This window comes from Rattus norvegicus, chromosome 6 (assembly GCF_021556685.1).
Source record: "Rattus norvegicus strain SHRSP/BbbUtx chromosome 6, alternate assembly SHRSP_T2T, whole genome shotgun sequence".
In the NCBI taxonomy this organism is placed as follows: Eukaryota; Metazoa; Chordata; class Mammalia; order Rodentia; family Muridae; genus Rattus; species Rattus norvegicus.
Window position 1 is genome coordinate 34,236,225 of NC_141539.1, and position 20,666 is coordinate 34,256,890.

The 20,666-nt window shown below is 38.7% G+C and overlaps 1 protein-coding gene across 16 annotated transcripts in view; it reads left to right on the forward strand.

Moving 5' to 3' along the window:
- Atad2b (ATPase family, AAA domain containing 2B) overlaps nt 1-20,666 on the forward strand; it is a 143,473-nt gene that overhangs the window by 69,635 nt on the left and 53,172 nt on the right. For 15 of the 16 annotated variants that reach the window (XR_015622087.1, XR_015622088.1, XR_015622085.1 and 12 more), the window contains exon 18: nt 16,285-16,471. Coding sequence is in view for 9 of the 16 variants with exons in the window: in NM_001427483.1 (NP_001414412.1) it covers nt 16,285-16,471 (187 nt within the window). In the remaining 7 variants the exon portion in view is untranslated. Of the gene's footprint in view, nt 1-16,284; nt 18,695-20,666 lie in introns of all 16 variants that reach the window. The other variant, XR_015622091.1, reaches the window with a different exon arrangement.

Sequence of the window (20,666 nt, forward strand, 5' to 3'; positions counted from 1 at the left end):
CATGTATGTAAAAATACAAAAAATGAAGATACATATAGAATATTTACATATGGAAATTTTGTCTTTATTTTTAGGTCATACTTTTTTTTTACGCTGTGAAATGGGACTCTAGGTGCCCTGTATTTGGAAATTTAGGGCCCATTATTATTACATACTTGTGCTGCTTTTCTTTTAAAAAGTTTTATAGATTATTTATATTTTATGTTTTGCCTATGTGTATGTATGTACACCACATGTGTGCCCATTAAAGTCAGAAGAAGCATTCAGATTGTCTGGATGAGTTGTAAACAGTTGTAAGCCACCATGATGGTGCTGGGAATGGAAGCTTGTTCTCCTGCAAGAGTGATACATGTTCTTAACTCCTGAGCCATCTCTCCACCCCATGTGTTGCTGCTCTTGTATAAAATTCTTCAATTAATGTAATGTGATTTGTTTCCTGGGATACCCATTTTGTTTCCTTATTCTGTGTCTTTATATGTTCATCTGTGTGCAGGTCTCTCTCAGGAGCCATTGACTCTGATTTTTTTCTTTTTCTCTTCTTTTCTCTTCTTTTCTTTTCTTTTCTTTCCTTCCTTCCTTCCTTCCTTCCTTCCTTCCTTCCTTCCTTCCTTCTTTCTTTCTTTCTTTTTCTTTCTTTCTTTCTTTCTTTCTTTCTTTCTTTCTTTCTTTCTTTCTTTCTTTCTTTCTTTCTTTCTTTCTTTCTTTCTTTCTTTCTTTCTTAAGACTAGATGGACTTACTGCATGCCAGTGAGCCACAGGGATTTTCCCGTTTCCATTTTGTGCTGGGGTCACAAACCCACATCACTTACATTTTTTTAAAAATGGGTTCTAGGACTTGAACTCAGGTCCTAATCCAATGTCAAGCAGTTCACTGATTAATCTCCCAGTCCTGTTCTGTATTTGTCTTGTGTAATCTACTTTCTTCTAATTGATATTTATAACATGCTTTCATATTTGCATGTCACATCATAATGTAGTATGAACTTGGTTTTTGCAACCATATAGACCTGAGTAAGACTCACTGTTTTTGTTTATTTGATTTATGTTTCTAGTGTTCAAATCCTGAGTTTTTTGAATGTCAGACTTTGCATTGAGCTGTATCTTGATCTCCTGAATGGGAGTTTGAACTCTGCCTTCCTTTTGTACTATCATATACCTAACTGCTCTGAGCTTTGGTTTTCCAATTTGCTTAATAAAATGAAACTATATATTTTCTAGAAGTCTTAGGAAAGTTGAGGTCATAGGTGATAGCTCACACATGTACTCTCAGGACTTGAAAGCTGAATGAAGCAGCATTGTGAATTGGAGACTCTCATGGGCTACATAGTGAGACTCTTAAAACTACACAATTGAGAAAGACAGCTATATGAAACTCGTGTTATCAAAGTGTTTGATCTAAATTAGCATATTTCTCCACATTTCTTGATGTTCTTATAATTTTAGATAATGTTGAGAATAAAGTTTAATTTTTCTCTCCCAAATTCTGTAGGATTTTTATTAGAGCTTATCAGATATGTAAAGTAAAGCATAAATGTTTTGTTGTGATTGGTATTTTCATGTATTGGTTTGTGTTACCTTTTATATTGATTTTGCAATTGTGAGTAGGATCTCTTTTTATTGTTTGCTTTTTTACATTGGTCAAGGAGCATAGTAAACCTGGTTTCTCTTTTTCTGCCTTTTGTCTTGTTTGGTAGTGTCTAATAGCACTAGTGATTCTCTTGTATTTAGTGATTTGGCATTTCCTTTAGAGAAAGCAGGTTTTCCCCCATTTCTTTCCATGCTTTTTATTATTTTTCTTTATGCTTTGCGCGTTGTCTTAGAGTTTGCAGTATTGCAGTGAATAGATAGATCTGTTTTATTTGAAAAGATTTTACTTTATGTTTGTGTGTGTCTGTCTGTGCATCTGTCCACAAGTGTGTGCAGGTTCCTATGGAGCCCAGAAAAGGTGTCTGGGAGTTGCTTGTTGTAGTTGCTGGGAAGTGAACTCATGTATTTTGCAAGAATGATATGCACTCTTAACCTCTGAGCCAACTTTTTAGCCTTCTAATTTATTTATTTAGTTGTAATAGAAAATATTGAAAATAAAAATTAGATTTGCTTTAATATATTTCTATTTTCTAGTGTGTTTCATAACATGTTACATTAGGGCAAGAGCTGTTAGTATTTATTGTAACCAAACCAAAAATTACCATCTTTGAAATTTGTTTTTATTGAAACACTTTTCCCCACTCCACTGGGTACTTTATAAAGATTACAACTTTAACAAGTAGACAGGCTGGGATGCCAAGGTACTGATTTCTGATAAGGGCCTGAAATCCATCTGGCCTCTCCTCCAGGATGGTACCCTGAAGACTCTGTCTCCTTACATGGCAGAATACACTAACAAGACCAGCTCATTCTCCTGAACCCTTTATAAAGCTTTATTCTGAGACAGTTTCTCAGTGTGTGTCCCCAAATAGAGCTTTATTCTGAGACAATTTCTCAGTGTGTGTCCCCGACTAGCCAGGAACTTGCTGTGTAGACCAGACTGTCCTCAAAACTCACAGGAACTCGCTGTGTAGACCAGACTGTCCTCAAAACTCACAGAGATTCTCCTGCTTTTGCTTTCACATTGCTAGGACTAAAGATAGGGGCTACCATGTCTAGCTTAAAGACTCTTCATGATATAGTCACCTGTTAATTACCCTATCTTTTGTTACTATCACAGTAATTAAGTTTCTTTTTTTCCCCACTGAAATCCATTTGGTTCTAACACAGATCTTAGAGTTGCCATGCTTTTTTTCTTATTATTGGATATTTTTTTATTTACATTTAAAATGTTATTCCCTTTTCTAGATTCCTGCCCATAAGCCCCCTATCCCCTCCCCCTCCCCTTCTTCTATAAGGGTGTTCCCCTCCCAATCCATTTCCCTTTCCCCCCTAACCCCCGACATTCCCTTACACTGGAGGTCCAACCTTGGCAGACCAGGGGCTTCTCCTCCCATCCATGCCCAACAAGGCCATCCTCTGCTACCTATGCAGTTGGAGCCATGAGTGAGTCCATGTATAGTCTTTGGGTAATGGTTTAGTCCCTGGGAGATCTGGTTGGTTGGCATTGTTGTTCTTATGGGGTTGAAAGCCCCTTCAGCTCTTTCAATCCTTTCTCTAATTCCTCCAATGGGGACCCTGTTCTCAGTTTGCTGCTAGCAGTTGCCTCTGTATTTGACATGCTCTAGCTATGTCTCTCAGGAGACATCTACATCCAGTTCCTGTCAGCATGCACTTAGCTTCATCAATCTTGCCTATTTTTGGTGGCTGTATATATATGGACCATATGTGGGGCAAGCTCTGAGTGTCCATTCCTTCAGTCTCTGCTCCAAATTTTACCTCCATATCCCCTCCTATGAATATTTTTGTTTCCCCTTTTAAGAAGGGGTGAAGCATCCATACTTTGTTCATCCTTCTTCTTGAGTTGCATGTCGTCTGTGGATTGAATCTTGGGTAATTCAAGCTTTTGGGCTAATATCCATTTATCAGTGAGTGCTTACCATGTATGTTTTTTGTGATTAGGTTAACTCACTCAGGATGATATTTTTATTTTTCTTTTTTTCTTCTTCTTCCTTTTTCTTTTTTTCGGAGCTGGGGACCGAACCCAGGGCCTTGCGCTTGCTAGGCAAGCGCTCTACCACTGAGCTAAATCCCCAACCCCAGGATGATATTTTTCTAATTCAATCCATTTTCCTATGAATTTCACGAAGTCATTGTTTTTGATAGCTGAGTAGTACTCCATTGTACCATATTTTCTATGTCCATTCCTCTGTTGAAGGGCATCTGGGTTCGTTCCAGCTTCTGAATAATATAAATAAGGCTGCTATGAACATAGTGGAGCATGTGTCTTTGTTGTATGTTGGAGCGTCTTTTGGGTATATGCCCAGGAGAGGTGTAGCTGGGTCCTCAGGTAGTTCAATGTCCAATTTTCTGAGGACCCTCCAGACTGATTTCCAGAGTGGTTGTACCAGTTTTCAATCCCACCAACAATGGAGGAGTGTTCCTCTTTCTCCATGTCCTCACCAGCATCTGTTGAGTTTTTGATCTTAGCCAATTTGACTGGTGTGAGGTGGAATATCGGGGTTGTTTTGATTTGCGTTTTCCTGATGACTAAGCATTTGAGCTTTTAGGTACTTCTCAGCCATTCAATATTCCTCAGCTGAGAATTCTTTGTTTGGCTCTGTACCCCATTTTTTAATAGGATTATTAAAAATAATAATCCTAACTAATAGGATTATTTATTATTAAAAATAATAATCTAACTCCTTGAGTTCTTTGTGTATTTTGGATATTAGTCCTCTATCAGTTGTAGGATTGGTAAAGATCTTTTCCCAATCTGTTGGTTGCCGTTTTGTCCTAACAACAGTGTCCTTTGCCTTATAGAAGTTTTGTAGTTTTATGAGGTTCCATTTGTCGATTCTTGATCTTAGAGCATAAGCCATTGGTGTTTTGTTCAGGAAAGTTTCCCCAGTGCCCATGTGATCAAGACTCTTGCCCACTTTTTCTTCTATTAGTTTGAGTGTATTGGTTTGATGTGGAGGTCTTTGGTCCACTTGGACTTAAACTTTGTTGTACAGGGCAATAAGAATGGATCGATTTGCATTCTTCTACATGCTGACCTCCAGTTGAACCAGCACCATTTGTTGAAAATGCTGTCTTTTTTCCACTGGATAGTTTTAGCTCCTTTGTCAAAGATCAAGTGACCATAGGTGTGTGGGTTCATTTCTGGGTCTTCAATTCTATTCCACTGGTCTTTCTGCCCGTCTCTGTACCAGTACCATACAGTTTTTTTTTTTAATTTATTTTTTTATTTTTTTTTATCACTATTGCTCTGCAATACTGCTTGAGGTCAGGGATGGTGATTCCCCCAGAAGTTCTTTTATTGTTGAGTATAGTTTTTGCTATCCTGGGCTTTTTGTTATTCCAAATGAATTTGCAAATTGCTCTTTCAAACTCTATGAAGAATTGAGATGGAATTTTGATGGAGATTGCATTGAATCTGTAGATTGCTTTTGGCAAGATGGCCATTTTTATTATATTAATCCTGCCAATCCATGAGCATGGGAAATCTTTCCATCTTCTGAGATCTTCAATTTCTTTCTCGAGAGACTTGAAGTTCTTGTCATACAGATCTTTCACTTGCTTGGTTAGAGTCACACCGAGGTATTTTATATTATTTGCGACTGTTGTGAGGGGTGTCATTTCCCTCATTTCTTTCTCAGAAATCCTATGAGTAGAGGAACGCTACTGATTTGTTTGAATTAATTTTATACCAAACCACTTTACTGAAGTTGTTTATCAAGCTTAATAGTTCTCTGGTGGAACTTTTGGGGTCACTTATCATCTGCAAATAGTGATATTTGACTTCTTCCTTTCCAATTTGTACCCCTTTGACTTCCTTTTGTTGTCTGATTGCACTGGCTAGGACTTCAAGTACTATATTGAATAAGTAGGGAGAGAGTGGGCAGCCTTGTCTACTCCCTGATTTTAGTTTGATTGCTTCAAATTTCTCTCCATTTAGTTTGATGTTGGCTAATGGTTTGTTGTATATTGCTTTTACTATGTTTAGATATTGGCCTTGAATTCCTAATCTTTCCAGGACTTTTATCATGAAGTGGTGTTGAATTTTTTTGTCAAATGCTTTCTCTGATGCTTATGTGGTTTTGTTCTTTGAGTTTGTTTATATAGTGGATTAAGTTGATAGATTTCCATATATTGAATCATCCCTGCATCCCTGGGATGAAGCCTACTTGATCATGATGGGTGATCATTTTGATCTGTTCTTAGATTCAGTTTGCAAGATTTTTTTGTGTGTGTGTGTGTATTTTTGCATCGATATTCATAAGGGAAATTGGTCTGAAGTTCTCTTTCTTTGTTGGGTTTTTGTGTGGTTTAGGTATACACCTAATTGTAGCTTCATAGAAGGAATTGGGTTGTGCTCTGTCTGTTCCTATTTCATGGAATAGTTTGCATAGTATTGGTATGAGGTCTTCTGTGAAGGGCCGATACAATTCAGCAGTAAACCCATCTGGTCCTGGGCTCTTTTTGGTTGGGAGACTTTTAATAACTACTTCTATTTCTTTAGGAGTTATGGGGTTGTTTAGATGGTTTATCTGATTCTGATTTAACTTTGGTACCTGGCATTTGTCTAGGAAATTGTTCATTTCCTCCAGATTTTCCAATTTTGTTGAATATAGACTTTTGTAGTACGATCTGATGATTTTGAATTCCCTCAGATTCTGTTGTTATGTCTCCCTTTTCATTTCTGATTTTGATAATTTGGATAATGTCTCTGTGCCCTCTGGTTAGTCTGGCTAGGGTTTATCTATCTTGTTGATTTTCTCAAAGAACCAGCTTTTGGTTCTGTTGATTCTTTGTATTGTCCTTTTTTTTTTTTTTATTAACTTGAGTATTTCTTATATACATTTCGAGTGTTATTCCCTTTCTCGGTTTCCGGGCAAACATCCCCCTTCCCCCTCCCCTTCCTTATGGGTGTTCCCCTCCCAACCCTCCCCCCATTGCCGCCCTCCCCCCATAGACTAGTTCACTGGGGGTTCAGTCTTAGCAGGACCCAGGGCTTCCCCTTCCACTGGTGCTCTTACTAGGATATTCATTGCTACCTATGGGGTCAGAGTCCAGGGTCAGTCCATGTATAGTCTTTAGGTAGTGGCTTAGTCCCTGGAAGCTCTGGTTGCTTGGCATTGTTGTACTTTTGGGGTCTCGAGCCCCTTCAAGCTCTTCCAGTTCTTTCTCTGATTCCTTCAATAGGGGACCTATTCTCAGTTCAGTGGTTTGCTGCTGGCATTCGCCTCTATATTTGCTGTATTCTGGCTGTGTCTCTCAGGAGCGATCTACATCCGGCTCCTGTCGGTCTGCACTTCTTTGCTTCATCCATCTTGTCTAATTGGGTGGCTGTATATGTATGGGCCACATGTGGGGCAGGCTCTGAATGGGTGTTCCTTCAGTCTCTGTTTTAATCTTTGCCTCTCCCTTCCCTGCCAAGGGTATTCTTTTTCCTCATTTAAAGAAGGAGTGAAGCATTCATATTTTGATCATCCGTCTTGAGTTTCGTTTGTTCTAGGCATCCAGGGTAATTCAAGCATTTGGGCTAATAGCCACTTATCAATGAGTGCATACCATATATGTCTTTCTGTGATTGGGTTAGCTCACTCAGGATGATATTTTCCTGTTCCAACCATTTGCCTACGAATTTCATAAACTCGTTGTTTTTGATAGCTGAGTAATATTCCATTGTGTAGATGTACCACATTTTCTGTATCCATTCCTCTGTTGAAGGGCATCTGGGTTCTTTCCATTTTCTGGCTATTATAAATAAGGCTGCGATGAACATAGTGGAGCACGTGTCTCTTTTATATGTTGAGGCATCTTTTGGGTATATGCCCAAGAGAGGTATAGCTGGATCCTCAGGCAGTTCAATGTCCAATTTTCTGAGGAACCTCCAGACTGATTTCCAGAATGGTTTTACCAGTCTGCAATCCCACCAACAATGGAGGAGTGTTCCTCTTTCTCCACATCCTCGCCAGCATCTGCTGTCACCTGAGTTTTTGATCTTAGCCAATCGCACTGGTGTGAGGTGAAATCTCAGGGTTGTTTTGATTTGCATTTCCCTTATGACTAAAGATGTTGAACATTTCTTTAGGTGTTTCTCAGCCATTCGGCATTCCTCAGCTGTGAATTCTTTGTTTAGCTCTGAACCCCATTTTTTAATAGGGTTATTTGTTTCCCTGCGGTCTAACTTCTTGAGTTCTTTGTATATTTTGGATATAAGGCCTCTATCTGTTGTAGGATTGGTAAAGATCTTTTCCCAATCTGTTGGTTGCCGTTTTGTCCTAACCACAGTGTCCTTTGCCTTACAGAAGCTTTGCAGTTTTATGAGATCCCATTTGTCGATTCTTGATCTTAGAGCATGAGCCATTGGTGTTTTGTTCAGGAAATTTTTTCCAGTGCCCATGTGTTCCAGATGCTTCCCTAGTTTTTCTTCTATTAGTTTGAGTGTGTCTGGTTTGATGTGGAGGTCCTTGATCCACTTGGACTTAAGCTTTGTACAGGGTGATAAGCATGGATCGATCAGCATTCTTCTACATGTTGCCCTCCAGTTGAACCAGCACCATTTGCTGAAAATGCTATCTTTTTTCCATTGGATGGTTTTGGCTCCTTTGTCAAAAATCAAGTGCCCATAGGTGTGTGGGTTCATTTCTGGGTCTTCAATTCTATTCCATTGGTCTATCTGTCTGTCTCTGTACCAATACCATGCAGTTTTTATCACTATTGCTCTGTAATACTGCTTGAGTTCAGGGATAGTGATTCCCCCTGAAGTTCTTTTATTGTTGAGGATAGCTTTAGCTATCCTGGGTTTTTTGTTATTCCAGATGAATTTGCATATTGTTCTGTCTAACTCTTTGAAGAATTGGATTGGTATTTTGATGGGGATTGCATTGAATCTGTAGATTGCTTTTGGTAAAATGGCCATTTTTACTATATTAATCCTGCCAATCCATGAACATGGGAGATCTTTCCATCTTCTGAGGTCTTCTTCAATTTCTTTCCTCAGTGTCTTGAAGTTCTTATTGTACAGATCTTTTACTTGCTTGGTTAAAGTCACACCGAGGTACTTTATATTATTTGGGTCTATTATGAAGGGTGTCGTTTCCCTAATTTCTTTCTCGGCTTGTTTCTCTTTTGTATAGAGGAAGGCAACTGATTTATTTGAGTTAATTTTATACCCAGCCACTTTGCTGAAGTTGTTTATCAGCTTTAGTAGTTCTCTGGTGGAACTTTTGGGATCACTTAAATATACTATCATGTCATCTGCAAATAGTGATATTTTGACCTCTTCTTTTCCGATCTGTATCCCTTTGATCTCCTTTTGTTGTCTGATTGCTCTGGCTAGAACTTCAAGAACTATATTGAATAAGTAGGGAGAGAGTGGGCAGCCTTGTCTAGTCCCTGATTTTAGTGGGATTGCTTCAAGTTTCTCTCCATTTAGTTTAATGTTAGCAACTGGTTTGCTGTATATGGCTTTTACTATGTTTAGGTATGGGCCTTGAATTCCTATTCTTTCCAGGACTTTTATCATGAAGGGGTGTTGAATTTTGTCAAATGCTTTCTCAGCATCTAATGAAATGATCATGTGGTTCTGTTCTTTCAGTTTGTTTATATGATGGATCACGTTGATGGTTTTCCGTATATTAAACCATCCCTGCATGCCTGGGATGAAGCCTACTTGATCATGGTGGATGATTGTTTTGATGTGCTCTTGAATTCGGTTTGCCAGAATTTTATTGAGTATTTTTGCGTCGATATTCATAAGGGAAATTGGTCTGAAGTTCTCTTTCTTTGTTGTGTCTTTGTGTGGTTTAGGTATAAGAGTAATTGTGGCTTCGTAGAAGGAATTCGGTAGGGCTCCATCTGTTTCAATTTTGTGGAATAGTTTGGATAATATTGGTATGAGGTCTTCTATGAAGGTTTGATAGAATTCTGCACTAAACCCGTCTGGACCTGGGCTCTTTTTGGTTGGGAGACCTTTAATGACTGCTTCTATTTCCTTAGGAGTTATGGGGTTGTTTAACTGGTTTATCTGTTCCTGATTTAACCTCGATACCTGGTATCTGTCTAGGAAATTGTCCATTTCCTGAAGATTTTCAAATTTTGTTGAATATAGGTTTTTATAGTAAGATCTGATGATTTTTTGAATTTCCTCCGAATCTTTCCCTTTTCATTTCTGATTTTGTTAATTTGGACACACTCTCTGTGTCCTCTCGTTAGTCTGGCTAAGGGTTTATCTATCTTGTTGATTTTCTCAAAGAACCAACTTTTGGTTCTGTTGATTCTTTCTATGGTCCTTTTTGTTTCTACTTGGTTGATTTCAGCTCTGAGTTTGATTATTTCCTGCCTTCTACTCCTCCTGGGTGTATTTGCTTCTTTTTGTTCTAGAGCTTTTAGGTGTGCTGTCAAGCTGCTGACATATGCTCTTTCCTGTTTCTTCCTGCAGGCACTCAGCGCTATGAGTTTTCCTCTTAGCACAGCTTTCATTGTGTCCCATAAGTTTGAGTATGTTGTATCTTCATTTTCATTAAATTCTAAAAAGTTTTTAATTTCTTTCTTTATTTCTTCCTTGACCAGGTTATCATTGAGTAGAGCATTGTTCAATTTCCACGTATATGTGGGCATTCTTCCCTTATTGTTATTGAAGACCAGTTTTAGGCCGTGGTGGTCCGATAGCACGCATGAGATTATTTCTATCTTTCTGTACCTGTTGAGGCCCGTTTTTTGACCAATTATATGGTCAATTTTGGAGAAAGTACCATGAGGAGCTGAGAAGAAGGTATATCCTTTTGCTTTAGGATAGAATGTTCTATAAATATCCGTTAAGTCCATTTGGCTCATGACTTCTCTTAGTCTGTCGACATCACTGTTTAATTTCTGTTTCCATGATCTGTCCATTGATGAGAGTGGGGTGTTGAAATCTCCCACTATTATTGTGTGAGGTGCAATGTGTGTTTTGAGCTTTAGTAAGGTTTCTTTTACGTATGTAGGTGCCCTTGTATTTGGGGCATAGATATTTAGGATTGAGAGTTCATCTTGGTGGATTTTTCCTTTGATGAATATGAAGTGTCCTTCCTTATCTTTTTTGATGACTTTTAATTGGCAATTGATTTTATTTGATATTAGAATGGCTACTCCAGCTTGCTTCTTCTGACCATTTGCTTGGAAAGTTGTTTTCCAGCCTTTCACTCTGAGGTAGTGTCTGTCTTTGTCTCTGAGGTGTGTTTCCTGTAGGCAGCAGAATGCAGGGTCCTCGTTGCGTATCCAGTTTGTTAATCTATGTCTTTTTATTGGGGAGTTGAGGCCATTGATGTTGAGAGATATTAAGGAATAGTGATTATTGCTTCCCGTTATATTCATATTTGGATGTGAGGTTATGTTTGTGTGCTTTCATTCTGTTTGTTTTGTTGCCAAGACGATTAGTTTCTTGCTTCTTCTAGGGTATAGCTTGCCTCCTTATGTTGGGCTTTACCATTTATTATCCTTTGTAGTGCTGGATTTGTAGAAAGATATTGTGTAAATTTGGTTTTGTCATGGAATATCTTGGTTTCTCCATCAATGTTAATTGAGAGTTTTGCTGGATACAGTAACCTGGGCTGGCATTTGTGTTCTCTTAGGGTCTGTATAACATCAGTCCAGGATCTTCTGGCCTTCATAGTTTCTGGCGAGAAGTCTGGTGTGATTCTGATAGGTCTCCCTTCATATGTTACTTGACCTTTTTCCCTTACTGCTTTTAATATTCTTTCTTTATTTTGTGCGTTTGGTGTTTTGACAATTATGTGACGGGAGGTGTTTCTTTTCTGGTCCAATCTGTTTGGAGTTCTGTAGGCTTCTTGTATGTCTATGGGTATCTCTTTTTTTAGGTTAGGGAAGTTTTCTTCTATGATTTTGTTGAAGATATTTACTGGTCCTTTGAGCTGGTAGTCTTCACTCTCTTCTATACCTATTATCCTTAGGTTTGATCTTCTCATTGAGTCCTGGATTTCCTGTATGTTTTGGACCAGTAGCTTTTTCCGCTTTACATTATCTTTGACAGTTGAGTCAATGATTTCTATGGAATCTTCTGCTCCTGAGATTCTCTCTTCCATCTCTTGTATTCTGTTGGTGAAGCTTGTATCTACAGCTCCTTGTCTCTTCTTTTGGTTTTCTATATCCAGGGTTGTTTCCATGTGTTCTTTCTTGATTGCTTCTATTTCCATTTTTAATTCCTTCAACTTTTTGATTGTGTTTTCCTGGAATTCTTTCAGGGATTTTTGCGATTCCTCTCTGTAGGCTTTTACTTGTTTATTAATGTTTTCCTGTGCTTCCCTAAGTGTGTTCATGTCTTTCTTGAAGTCCTCCAGCATCATGATCAAATATGATTTTGAAACTAGATCTTGCTTTTCTGGTGTGTTTGGATATTCCATGTTTATTTTGGTGGGAGAATTGGGCTCTGATGATGCCATGTAGTCTTGGTTTCTGTTGCTTGGGTTCCTGCGCTTGCCTCTCGCCATCAGATTATCTCTAGTGTTACTTTGTTCTGCTATTTCTGACAGTGGCTAGACTGTCCTATAAGCCTGTGTGTCAGGAGTGCTGTAGACCTGTTTTCCTCTCTTTCAGTCAGTTATGGGGTCAGAGTGTTCTGCTTTCGGGCGTGTAGTTTTTCCTCTCTACAGGTCTTCAGCTGTTCCTGTGGGCCTGTGTCTTGAGTTCACCAGGCAGCTTTCTTGCAGCAGAAAATTTGGTCTTACCTGTGGTCCCGAGGCTCAGGTTCGCTCGTGGGGTGCTGCCCAGGGGCTCTCTGCAGCGGCAGCAACCAGGAAGACCTGTGCCGCCCCTTCCGGGAGCTTCAGTGCACCAGGGTTCCAGATGGTCTTTGGCTTTTTCCTCTGGCGTCCGAGATGTGTGTGCAGGGAGCAGTCTCTTCTGGTTTCCCAGGCTTGTCTGCCTCTCTGAAGGTTTAGCTCTCCCTCCCACGGGATTTGGGTGCAGAGAACTGTTTATCCGGTCTGTTTCCTTCAGGGTCCGGTGGTGTCTCTGGCAAGTGTCCTGCTGCTCCTGGGCCCTCCCCCACGGGAGCCCAGAGGCCTTATACAGTTTCCTCTTGGGCCAGGGATGTGGGCAGGGGTGAGCAGTGTTGGTGGTCTCTTCCGCTCTGCAGCCTCAGGAGTGCCCACCTGACCAGGCGGTTGGGTCTCTCTCTCACTGGGTCTGGCTGTATTGTCCTTTTTGTTTCTACTTAGTTGATTTCAGCTCCGAGTTTGATTATTCCCTGCCTTCTACTCCTCTTGGGTGTATTTGCTTCTTTTTGTTCTAGAGTTTTTAGGTGTGCTGTTAAGCTGCTGATGTATGCTCTCTCCTGTTCCTTTATTTCTTTTTTTTTTTTTTTTTTTTTTCTGGAGCTGGGGACCGAACCCAGGGCCTTGCGCTTGCTAGGCAAGCGCTCTACCACTGAGCTAAATCCCCAACCCCTTCTCCTGCTTCTTTTTGGGAGCATTCAGAGCTATGAGTTTTCCTCTTAGCACTGCTTTCATTGTGTCCCATATGTTTGGGTATGTTGTGCCTGCATTTTCATTAAATTATAACAAGTCTTTAATTTCTTTCTTTCTTTCTTTCTTTCTTTCTTTCTTTCTTTCTTTCTTTCTTTCTTTCTTTCTTTCTTTCTTTCTTTCCTTCTTTTTTTTTTTTCTCGGAGCTGGGGACCGAACCCAGGGCCTTGTGCTTGCTAGGCAAGCGCTCTACCACTGAGCCAAATACCCAACCCCAATTTCTTTCTTTACTTCTTCCATGACCAAGTTATCATTGAGTAGAGTGTTGTTCAACTTCCATATATATGTGGACTTTTTGCCGTTTTTGTTATTGAAGACCAGCCTTAGTGCTTGGTGATCTGATAGGATGCATGCGATTATTTCAATCTTCTTGTATCTGTTGAGGCCTGTTTTGTGGCCAATTATTTTGTCAGTTTTGGAGAAGGTTCCATGAGGTGCTGAGAAGGCATATCCTTTTGTTTTAGGATAGAATGTTCTACAAATATCTGTTAAGTCCATTTGGTTCATAACTTCTGTTAGTTTCTCTATGTCTCTGTTCAATTTCTGTTTCCATGATCTGTCCATTGATGAGAGTGGGGTGTTGAAATCTCCTACATTATTGTGTGAGGTGCAATGTGTGATTTGAACTTTAGTAAGATTCTTTTATGAATGTAGGTGCCCTTATATTTGGAGCATAGATATTTAGGATTGAGAGTTCATCTTGGTGGATTTTTCCTTTGATGAATATGAAGTGTCCTTCCTCATCTTTTTTGATGACTTTTGGTTAAAAGTCATTTTTTTTTTTTTGATATTAGAATGGCTACTCCAGCTTGTTTCTTTGGGTCATTTGCTTGGAAATTTGTTTTCCAGCCTTTTACTCTGAGGTAGTGTCTGTCTTAGTCTCTGAGGTGTTTCCTGTACGCAGCAAGACACTGTGTCCCCTTTAAGTATCCAGTCTGTTAGACTGTGTTTTTTTATTGGGGAATTGAGTCCATTGATATTGAGAGATATTAAGGAATAGTGATTGTTGCTTCCTGTTACTTGTTGCTAGAAGTGGAATTATGTTTGTGTGGCTCTCTTCTTTTGGTGTCCTTGCAAGGAGATTACTTTCTTCCCTTTTTTTAGGGTGTATTTTCCTCCTTGTATTTGAGTTTTCCATCTATTATCCTTTCTAGGGCTGGATTTGTAGAAAGATACTGTGTAAATTTGGTTTTGTCATGGAATGCCTTGGTTTCTCCATCTACATTAATTGAGAGTTTTGCTGGATACAGTAACCTGGGCTGGCATTTGTGTTCTCTCATGGTCTGTATGACATCTGTCCAGGATCTTCTGGCTTTCATAGTCTCTGGTGAGAAGTCTGGTGTAATTCTGATAGGTCTGCCTTTACATGTTACTTTACCTTTTTCCCTTACTGCTTTTAATATTTTCTTTGTTTTGTGCATTTGGTGTCTTGACTCTTATGTGACAGGAGGAATTTCTTTTGGGTCCAATCTATTCGGAGTTCTTTAGGCCTCTTGTACATTTATGGGCATCTCTTTCTTTAGGTTAGGGAAGTTTTCTTCTATAACTTTGTTGAATATATTTACTGGCCCGTTAAGCAGGGAGTCTTCACTCTCTTCTATACCTATTATTCTTAAGTTTGATCTTCTCATTGTGTCCTTGATTTCCTGGATATTTTGTGCTAGGAGCTTTTTGCATTTTACATTATCTTTGATGATTGTGTCGATGTTTTCTATGGTATCTTCTGCCCCTGAGATTCTCTCTTCTCTCTCTTGTCTTCTGTTGGTGATGCTTGCATTTATGACTTCTGATTTCTTCCCTACGTTTTCTATCTCCAGGGTTGTCTCCCTTTGTGCTTTCTTTATTGTTTCTATTTCCATTTTTAAATCCTGGATGGGATTGTCCATTTTCTTCACCTGTTTGGTTGTTTTTTTCCTGTAATTCTTTAAGGGATTCTTTAAGAGATTTTTTGTTTCCTCTTTTAGGGCTTCTATTTGTTTACTTATGTTGCCCTGTATTTATTTAAGAGAGTTATTTATGTCCTTCTTAAAGTCCTCCATCATCATAAAATGTGATTTTAAAATCTGGATATCCAGTATTTGCTTTGGTGGGAGAACCGGGCTCTGATGATGCCCAGTAGTCTTGGTTTCTGTTGCTTAGGTTCCTGAGCTTGCCTCTCGCCATCGGGATGTCTCTGGTGTTAGCTTGTCTTGCTGTCTCTGACAGTGGCTTCACCCTCCTGTAGGCCTGTGTGTCAGCACTGCTGTAGACCTGTGTTCTTTCAGCCGGATCTGGGAACAGAGTGCTCTGCTCTCTGGTGTGTAGGTGCTCCTGGGGACTGGCTTTCAACTCTTGGCACAGGCAGAAACCCAAAGGTTTCTGCCCGTGATTGCGCCTAGGACCCTGTGCCCATTGGGCACAGATGGCACTAAGCAATTTCCTCTTGGGTTAGGAATGTGGTTAGCATGTAGTTGTCTCCTCTGAGTTCTCAGGAGTGTCTGCACTTCTGACGGTCCAGCTCTCTCCCCCACGGGATTTTTGGTGCAGGAAGCCATGGTACAGGTTCAGTTCAGTAATGGGTGTAGCCAGGAGTAATTAAGTTTCAAAATGACTATGTCAGTAGGCAAAGAGTATAGCAGTGAAAAAAATGCAATTAACATAAAAATTAGCATTTTAACCATATTTTGACTTGGTGGGTTGTGGGTTGTAGCTTAGGCAGCCAGAACTCACTGTCATGAGCTCAGGAGTGGCCGGATTGAGTGTGAATCACCATGCCCAGCTTTAACCATTTCTTCTCTAAGCTTTACATTGGTAATAGTCTTAAGGTCTATGTTTTCTTTTTTTCTAGATTTTTCCTTACTGCAGATCTATTTCTTTGTCAGGACTCTTACTGTTTGATTAATAGCTAAATGATACAATCTTGCACTCTCCAAACTTATAATATGGTAGGATGAAATATTGTTGACTTTTTCTTTCTTTTAGAATGGGTTTTATGCTTTAACATATTGGTTATTATTATTGCCACAGATAGTATTTTAGAATCATGATTAATGAAAAAGAAGACTATACTAAAAGAAGTTTTATGAATTTGAAGTTATATTCTTATGATAGGCATGTTTCCCCTGCAACTCATGCACACTGATATTCAGAATATATAGTTTTAAATTACTATTATGTCTCATAGGTCACCATATCATCAGCCAACCTCTTATAGGCCTCGGTTGTTGCTATCTGGGGAACGAGGTTCAGGACAGACTTCGCACCTTGCTCCAGCACTTTTGCATACACTAGAAAGATTCTCTGTGCATCGGCTCGACCTCCCAGCACTTTACTCAGTCAGTGCCAAAACACCTGAAGAATCATGTGCACAGGTAGGTGTGCACGTTGCTTTTGTTTTGTTATTATGCACATAGTGTATAAGATTTGACTTTTCAGAGGATGGTAAATATTACCTTTTCATTAGGTATTTATTAATAGTCTTATGTTAGTACAGTGTATAATACTTTAAAGATGAGCTCATTGTGGTTTTGTTCTGTGATACTTCCTTATTGAAAATGTAATGTCTTATAAAAGAAAAAAAAGGCTCTTCCCCCTCTTTTGGATCCCCCTTTCAAAGTTGTGATTTCAAAGATGGGTTAGATTCTTTACTTAGAGCCTCACAATAAGAAGAGGAACAGTGTGTAGCTGCGATATCAGGATTTATAATAGACTTGTGATAGTAAACTGTGCATATTTGTATCCATAGTTTCTTTGATTTTCAACTCTTATGAAATCCTGTGGCTTCTGAAGGAAGGCTGTAGAAGGGGCTGTTTATATTTGTTGAGGATTTTATACACAGCCACAAACGGTATTCTTGAACTTGAAAGTGATGAGGGAAATAAATTTTTGAGCTAAGAGTGACCATGTTATAACCATTTCTGTATCTCTACACAGTGTGTATGTAGTGGGAATTCAATAAGTTTTTCCCCTTCTTTTTTGTCTTTTTCCATTTTCATGTTTGTGTGTGTGCATGCATGTTTTCATGTGTGTGGGCACAATTGTGGGTGCAAATGTATGTGGAATTTTTAGGTTGATGGTGGGATATGTCCTGGGTAGAACGTCCATGTTATTCAGTGAGATAGGATTCCCCACCAGACCCAGAGCTTGCCAGTATAGATAACCCTGCTTGCCACTTTCCTGTGCTGACTCCCTTGTCTGCCCTCTGAGGCTGTAATCACACCCACCCAGCATATCCACGAGTGCTGGTGATCTGAACTCTAGCTGGCTTGTGCACGGACTTGACTGCAGGGCTGTCTCCTCAGCCCGCCCTTCATTTTGTGTGGGCGTTATGCTCAGACTGGCCTGGACGTCCTAGTCTCCGCCTCCTTAGTAACTGGGACTTCAGATGTCTGATAGGACGCTCATCAGGAAGTGCTTGTTAAATACTTGAATGTTCATGTTTCCAGTAAGTAAGATGAATGCCAATTTATACTTGAATGTTTTGTCCACTTTTATATGGCTTTTATAAGTGGTGAGGTGCCATTGGTAAATACTTGATAGTTGTATGGTAGTTATTTAGCTGAATGTTGTTCGCAGATTGGGCTCTTGTAGCAGGAAGTACATGTTTGTTAAAAAGTTTATAGTGGTTTTGGCTTAATTTGTCTTTTACTTACAGTTCTCTGGTAATTAACAGTATTTCTTATAGAGCTTTGTTTAAAGGTTTCTTTTTAAATTCTGTGGTCCTAATATAAAACTGTATACCAGTACTTTGCTCTCAGTTTGACACATACTAGCTGTGAATTTTTCCCAGTAACATTTGCTTTGATGTTTGCTCATATTTTTCCTTCTGGATGAGAAAATTTTGCAGGTTTGTACAAGTAAGAGAATTATTCAGTGTCATTTCAAGTAAATCCAAGTGATGTAGTAGGAAAGTATAAATTACCAGGATTGACTTTACAAAGAGATAATGTCAACAGCACTAACTGTAGAAGGAGGAATTGAAAAGTGTTGTAAAAGCACTCACCCAAGACAGTCACACAGGTGAATCATTTGAAAGAGTACTATCATTCGGATGCTAAAGTGTGCCAAGCATAGGAGAAGAGGAAAGCTGAGAGACTGGCAAAGTAGCAGCAGCAGCCTTTCAAAGACATAGAGAGTGCCAAAGACCGACTGCACTCCTAAGACAGCAGCCACAAAGAAACATTACTAAATGGAGCCTTTTAGTTAAAAAAGTGATAGGTCACTATTGAGACATGCAAGATTGATTCAACATTGAGGGGATTGAATATTGGAAACGCTGTGTTAAGTTTACAAGTATTGATTGTGATAGCATTGTTTTTGGAAAACCTATAGAATTAAAAATTGTTTAGGACAGTAAGAGGATTCTATAAGCTAGGCACTTGCAAACGTAATGGTCTAAAACATGTTGCTTTCTTATATATTAATCACAATAAGTTATAAATACAGTGGATAGAGAGAATGATTCAAAACAGTAACTAAGTTTACCTAGGAATTAATTGAACAAATTAGTATGCCATGCCTAAGAAGAGAATTTAAATTCAACTGAAAGGGACAATTGAATTAAAAAAGTTTTAAATTATTTTATTTTAATTCAGGTATAGATTAAATGGATAGAACCTTAGCTACACAGCTTCATTATTGTGACCTAAATGATGTTTAACTCAACTGAACCTCGATTTCACTACGTATGAAATGAAGATAATGATACTTAGTATGAGGTTCTATTAAAATAAATACATCAAATAGGCTTGATATCAGTGCTCTGAGCATGTTAGCTGTAATCATGGTTTTCATTTTCATTGCTGCTAAGACCAAAATGAGAAGGCTGCGAGTTCTTTTCTGAATTATTCATAAATTTTCAGTCTAATCCATTTATAATCCCACTATAGAGGTAGCAACCTAACAAGATTTCTGTTTCTTCTAGATAATCAACATGAGAATCACAAGATGAATTCTAGAGAAAGAAATATAATATAAAACTTTGGATTTTTTTTATGGGTATGCTAGGGTGACAATAATAAGAAACTTATATCTGCACAGGAACAGATAAAGTAAAAGGACTGAAAGACAAAACAAAGCAAGCAAAGAAAACCCACCCTGACCTCTGTAGAAATGGCATGTGATGATGGCTCCTACAAATACAGCTCTGATATATCAGTAACAGAAGAAACGGGCTACTTAGTGAGTGTCTTTTAAAAACCGGCTGTCCTTCAGAGGGACAGTCGTAGAGATAATCTCTTGTGTACCGTGTAAAAGCACTCATTGTCAGTAAATTGCTGATTGGCCGCTGAGCTGAGCCAGGATTAGAAACTGGGACATCCAACAGAGAGAGGGGAATTCTGAGATTATGTCAAGTGGAGGGAGATTCAGCCAGACACAGAAGAAGATGATCATGTGAAACTGAGAACCGGGTAACCAGCCATGTGGATTGATAGATGGATAATTAAGATAGGAGCTAGTTGGGAAACAGAGCCAAAGCTATTGACCTAAGCATGTATGTGTTCATATATAAGATGTGTCAGTTGTTATTTCTGGGAACAAAGTAGATGGGTGCAAAAACACAGGATGGATTTAACTACAGACAACAGAAAGACAAAACAATTCACTTTCCTATTTGTTTGTATATGTAAATGCAAACAAATTTTAGATCAGCTTTGGAACTTCAGCTAGGAGAATTCACGAGACTCATATGTTTATTATCATTTGCCTAAGAAAGTAGTTTCTAAACAATATACAAACACTAGAACCCAAATAAAGGAACTTGACTACAGAAAAATTTGTCTCACATAGCAAATGTATATTTAAAATAAAATTAATAGACATTGTTTGGTGAAAAATGTATTTTTCATATATCAAGAGCAAATTTCTTGAGCTGGAGAGATGGCTCAGTGGTTAAGAACACTGACTGCTCTTCCAGAGGTCCTGAGTTCAAATCTCAGCAACCACATGGTGGCTCACAACCATCTGTAATGGGATCTGATGCCCTCTTCTGTGTGGTGAAGACAGCTAGTGAACTCATATAAATTCAATCAATCAATCAATCAATCAATCAATCAAAAAAAGAGCAAATTTCTTAAATATGAATAGTATTTAAATCAGGAAAGATAAAGAATAAAAGTCTAACATAAAAATTTGCAAAACATAGCAAGATATAGTGGCATGTATCTATCTGTAATTTTCAGTATTCTGAAAGTTGAGGCAGGGCAATCAAAACTTCACGATGATACCAGATTATATTGTGAATACCTATCTTAGTCTCCTCCAACATCTGCTAAAGAGAAAAGGAAAGAAAAAAAAAAGAGAGAAAAGAGCAAATATGCTTTGTATTTATAAGGAGATTAAAAAACAACCAACCAGCTAAAAAGAGATTTTTACCTTCATACACACACACACATACACACACACACACACACACACACACACACACACACACACACACACACATGAAAATCACAAGTTTTATTTAAAGTTAACAAAAACTTAAAAAGTTAATTCTGGAAATATTCTGTATATTTGTATTTAGTTAAATGGAAATGGAAATTTATATATTTTAGAGTATTGTTATGC